We start from the raw sequence: 6030 nt of genomic DNA, 5'->3' as shown, positions 1-6030 counted from the left end.
ATATTTTATATTTTCAATGTCATAAAAATAAATGTTGATAAAATATAAAGATGTTGAGGTAATTTATAAATCATATTTAATAAAAATTTTAAAAGTACAACATAGAGAGAGTAATTATTAAAATTCTAAAAGGTAAACAAAAAATTTCTATGGAGAAGCATATAGTATTATTCACTATTATTAAACAGAAATTAGAAAGTGTAATATATAGTGGGAGTAAAACAAAAGGTCAACAAGTTTAAAGGAAAATGTTATTTGGACAACAAAAGTTTGACACAATTTTGACAACGGCGACGTGGCAGCTGTGCATTGGCTCAGTGAATTGAAAACAAACCAGAGAAAATCCAAAATACCCCTCGCCCCGGTTCACTGAGCCAATGCACAGCTGCCACGTCGCCGTTGTCAAAATTGTGTCAAACTTTTGTTGTCCAAATAACATTTTCCAAGTTTAAATTATTTAGTATTATTTTGAACGTAAGCACAAATTTGAGTTATTCAGAGAGCGAAAGCCAGAGAGACGTTGGTATGTCATGTGATGTGGCACTTCACACTTCAAATTTGGAAAACACAGAGAGAGAAAGAGAGAAGAAACCATAACAACTGTTCAGTAACACAAACCTTTTCCCCAAAAGCTAACATTGTTCTTCGTTTCATCGTCTTTTCCACGGTGCTGTGTCCACAGCAACCTCAACGGTCCCTTCAGACACGATAATCTATAAAACCCACCTCCCAACTTCCTTTGTTTTTCAAACTTCTTCACTGTTACGGCAGAAACTGTTACTGTCGCTGTGTTGGGACATGCTGGAGGAGAGTGAGCCATCACTGGGGTGATTTTCATTCAAAAAGCAAGGCTTTTCTGCTGGGGGAAAGTTGTTCAAGATGGAGGCTTTATGCAACAGGGATGAAAATTTTCAGAAGAAAAAAGACGGGCTTCCTTCTTCTGCCACTGATTCGACTCGAGAACTCAAAGGATGTGCTTCTCCCCCTCTTGGTTGGCCTATTCGGAAGGCTACATTCTCCAAATGCCGCAAATCAGATGAGAAAGAAAATGAACCTGTTACTCACTTGGAAGACACGAAATTTACCAGCATCAGTTCAAAAATGCCAGGTAAGTCGGGACTATAATATTTTCTGTACTGAAAGACTGGAAAAAGTTGAAAAATTCACTCTCAATTTTTGAATTTTGATGATTCTGTGAAGGCTGGGAAAAGATTGAAAGATTATCATTTCAACTTTGGTGGGTTTTGTTGTTAGTATTTATTTGGCCTTTTTCTAACTATGGGAAATAATTTTGGATCAGGAATCGATGCAATGAAGGAAAAGTTTGCAAAATTACTGCTTGGGGAAGATATGTCAGGATCTGGGAAAGGAGTCTGCAGTGCTTTGGCTATCTCAAATGCCATTACAAATCTGTGTGGTATGCTTTGTCTGCAACGCAGGCTGGATTGACAAAATTTTCAATTTTTCCTTTAATGGTTTGAATTTAAATGTTGTTAAGATAATGTTTTTAATTCGAATTTAATGCAACTTGTAGCCACTGTATTTGGGCAATTATGGAGACTAGAACCTGTTCCATGTGAAAAGAAAGAAATGTGGCGGAGGGAGATGGAATGGCTTGTAAGTGTTAGTGATCACATTGTTGAGTTAATACCTTCTTGGCAGACATTTCCGGATGGAAGTAAGCTAGAGGTATAATTGGATTGAATTCTCATATACGACTTCAATTTTCTTTTCAATGAAGAGCTCTCTACTTTGTAAGTAATTAATACTAAAAACAAGTTTTTCGATTGTGATGTTTATATATTGTGCAGGTAATGACTTGCAGACCAAGGTCAGATCTTTTTATGAATCTTCCAGCTCTGCGCAAACTCGACAACATGCTTCTTGTGAGTGCTGAATCTTATTCTTTCATGGCGTGCTAGTAGAGTAGTTGCTGGTAGAGAAACTGCTCTGACATTCTCATGTAAACTTATCTTTATCACAGGAAATTTTAGATGGTTGCAAAGATATGGAATTTTGGTATGTTGACCAAGGAATTGTAGCCCAAGATGCAGAGGGTTCAGCTTCATTTTGCAAAAGAATTCAGAGACAAGAGGATAAGTGGTGGCTCCCTGTACCTCGTGTGCCCCCTGCTGGCCTCAGTGAGAACTCGAGAAAGCAGTTGAATCACACAAGAGAATGTGCAAGCCAAATTCTAAAAGCTGCCATGGCTATCAACAATGGTGCTTTAGCTGAAATGGAAGTTCCTGAGTCATACTTGGAAACTCTTCCCAAGGTATGAGTATCTTCCACATAAATAGAAGTTGATGTAGTATATGATGAAGACAAATGATGAAAAAGTAAGTTTTTTTAGCGTCAACCAAACAGAAATCATCTTGGATATTAAAATCAAAGTAGTTATCACACATCTATGATTAAATGAGAACCTAAATAACTTTTAGACAATCACTCTGTCACGATATTCTAAATGAAATTCCACTGCAAGTAAACGTTCATAGAACGTGTAATCAGCTTCGTTTGATCATGAGCTTAAAGAAGCAACATGCATCATTCATCTAAAATATAGTATACTATATGCATTGCTAATATCTTGTTCAAGTTCTCTGCTGACTTATATGACCTTGCGGTGAAACTTAAATTGGTTTTCACAAAGGGTTTTTCTAACATAGTTGATTCATCGTTAAACTTTCAGAATGGAAGAACTTGCTTGGGGGATTTTGTTTACCATTACATTACATCAGAGAAATTCTCTCCAGAGTGTCTGCTGGATTGCCTAGACCTCTCCTCGGAGCATGTGGCACTAGAGATTGCAAACCGTGTTGAAGCCTCAATATATGTGTGGCGTAGAAGAGCTCACTCTAAACCCCCACCTAATCCTAACCGTTCAACTACAAAGTCATCGTGGGAAATTGTGAAGGACTTCATGGCTGATGGAGACAAGAGAGAAGTACTAGCAGAAAGAGCCGAAAATGTTCTACTTTCATTGAAGCAGAAGTATCCTGGTCTAACTCAAACTACCTTGGATACCAGCAAGATCCAGTGCAACAAGGTTCCATGCTTCTATTTCCTTATTTTCATCTAGTTTTTGCAATCTTTGCTCTCAAACCCTTTCACATTAACACATCTTATTTCGTTTAAAACATTCAGGATGTTGGAAAATCCATACTTGAGAGCTATTCAAGAGTTTTGGAGAGCATGGCATTTAACATTGTAGCTCGCATAGACGATTTGCTATATGTGGATGACTTGACTAAACATTCAGATAGGTTTCCGTTGGTTCCAATGACAGTGTCTGTCTCAGGCACTCCTCACAAAGCAGTTGGAACACCAAGCTTTTCACCTGCTCCATCACTCATTAGTCCTGCAAGGGGAGAGAGATCTCCTTTCCTCAACAACAACATCAACAATAACAACAACAACAACATCAAACCTCAACGTCGTGGCTTTGGGGTGAGAAGAGTATTGTCGAATTATCTTGGTGCAGAATCAAAAGAAACAAAGAATTTTAGCAGTTCAACTGTTGTGGTGAATGGTTCTAACCCAAGCTGCAATAAAAGAGAACAGGCAGAACATCACAAGAAGCCACATGCCATGAATGGCAAGACAAAATGACTGGTGGGGCTTTACAGTAAAACAACCATATCCTTGTATCATTTATTGGTAGCATCTGTTGTTTGTTGTGTTGTTAGTTGAGAATAGAAGTGTGAAGTTGTTGGGATTATTATTTGCAGTCTTCAGCTGAAATCTGACAAGGGTAAGTTCAGGACCAATTGTATCGATTAGAAGATTGTATTTAGTGTAGATCATTTATCTAATGTATTTAGAGGACATGGTTTTTTTCCCATCTGAGATCATGCCTGAATTTTTCATCCCAATTTGTTTTTATCAGTCCAATTTTTATTAATTTGGTGTTCAATATTTCGTAAAATATTCATTTTTAGAAACTTAACAGTTTTCTTTCAAGCAAATTATTGTCTTTTATACTGATTTTTCGAAGGTATTCTATGATTTGAATAACGGACGTAATTTATACATGCTATATAATTTTTTTTTGACGCACTGTATCGCCATTTTTACCTCTTGCTGTTTTTGTTTTTTCTGCATATACTCATCTTATAAATATATGTCGAAATGGAGAAAACAATTTCAATTTGATGATGAACATACTATTTCTTTTAAAACAGAAGAATTTTAAACTTTAATAAAAATATAATTTATTCCAGAATTGTTCAAGCAACATTGTATTCGTTGAATTGTTCCGTGAAGAGTTTGTATTTCTGACACGTGGACGACCCGGATTCGACTTCTGGCAAAGTGTCCTTATCTAGGTTTAAAATGCTTTTACTGAAAGAACTTGAGTACACCCACATTACTTTAAAAAACATATAACCAGTTCAAACTTTTTTTTTAAAATTTAGACTTTAGTTTGTTGAAAAATTTATTTTAGATATCAAAGACCAATTTTTTTAAAACATATAAGTATTATTATTATTATTATTATTATTATTATTAATAGTAGTATGTATTAAATTTATTACAGTACACTAAAATATTTAAATTATTATAATTATTTAAATTTTAAGTATGTTAATTTATATACAGAGTAGAACTTAAACTTATAATTGTATTGAAATATAAATTTATGTCTTATTTAAAGGTTTGCTACAAAAATACTATTTTTAAAAATAAGTTATCATGAATGTTAAATTAAACCTTACACGTTAGACTCGATTTTTATGAAGTCTAATATATTTGAACAGATAATTGGGACAAAAAGAGAAAGGAATACTAAATTTGTAGGATATATGTTCCTCTCCTGTTTTTAAGTTATTCCCACAACATTAATTAGGACAGACCATAACACTCGTAGTTGATCTTCACCCTATACTAATATCAACACAATTATTCTCGTGAATCAAATTAAAATCCCCCAAACGAGTATTTATTTATCAACCTTATGGATATGTTAAAACTGAACATGAAAATAAGGTTTTGATGAGAGTATGTTTCAGGGTATTTATTAGAAAGATATTATATAAATATGATATAAACTCAATTTACACAAGATATAGGACCAATTTTAATTTAAAATTTTAAGATAATGGAATTATGAATTTCTTTTATATAGTATTTAACTCTATTATTTCTATTTATTGTGATACTTAGATTCATATTTGTATTATTTTCAACTATCTCTCTTCAAAAGTGAATTATTTTCTTACGAATACATTTTTTTTAAGTGTACAATAATTTTTTTTAATTCTGTTTTGGGATTGTGGTGTAATTATTGTTGTTACAACTGTCTAAACTATTTGTTAAGATGAACCATCAATTTTGATACTACTTATAGGTATATTTTTTAAAATTATTCAATAGAAAGAAATCATATAAATATTCAATCTATATAAAGAATTTATATCAGTTTTAATCCAAAACCTTAAAATAATGAGTTTATGAATTTCTATCTTTATATAATGTTTAATTTTGTTATTTTTATCTAGTGTAAAACTTAAACTTACACTTATATTATTTTCAATAAATTTATATATTAAAGAAAGTTTTTTATGGGCCAAAGCAAGACCCCGAGACTTGATACAGTGCACAAACTTATTTTCCACATATTGAGTTTGTGAAAATTTCTCACGAGCACAAATGACACATGCTAATAGTACTTATATGTTAGTGATATTATGCTCACTACAAATTATACCATTATCTTTAGAGAATTCAAGAAGTTTATAATGAATGAATTTGAAAGGTCTTATATGGATTTGTTGTATTGTTTTTGGGCATAAGAATGATTTAATTATAATATAGGATTTTTCCAACTCGAAAGAAATATGTAGGAGAAATTTTGAACAACTTTGAAATGAATGATTCCAATCCTTATAAACTCTAGTTGAATGTAGCACAAAGGTATACAAATATGATGACAAAAAGAAGGTTGATAACATATATTTTAAACTAATCGTTGACAACCTAATATATCTTACTCCAAAAGAGAATACTTTTAAGAATTTTTTGAAGCAG

The 6030-nt window shown here is 32.9% G+C and overlaps 1 protein-coding gene across 1 annotated transcript; it reads left to right on the top strand.

Moving 5' to 3' along the window:
• Positions 1-534: 534 nt before the first annotated feature.
• On the top strand, positions 535-3842 carry LOC124828441 (rop guanine nucleotide exchange factor 5-like). Its single transcript, XM_047301729.2, has 7 exons — positions 535-1108; positions 1301-1417; positions 1535-1689; positions 1812-1886; positions 1985-2275; positions 2693-3049; positions 3148-3842. The coding sequence occupies exons 1-7, from the start codon at positions 880-882 to the stop codon at positions 3610-3612; spliced, it is 1689 nt and encodes a 562-aa protein (XP_047157685.1). The 5' UTR covers positions 535-879; the 3' UTR covers positions 3613-3842.
• The last annotated feature ends 2188 nt before the right edge of the window (positions 3843-6030 follow it).

This window comes from Vigna umbellata, chromosome 1 (genome assembly GCF_029865625.1).
Source record: "Vigna umbellata cultivar VRB3 chromosome 1, Vumbellata_1.0, whole genome shotgun sequence".
Taxonomy (NCBI): domain Eukaryota; kingdom Viridiplantae; phylum Streptophyta; class Magnoliopsida; order Fabales; family Fabaceae; genus Vigna; species Vigna umbellata.
The sequence above is the reverse complement of the archived record's forward strand: the minus strand, read 5'-3'. Positions and strand labels throughout refer to the sequence as shown.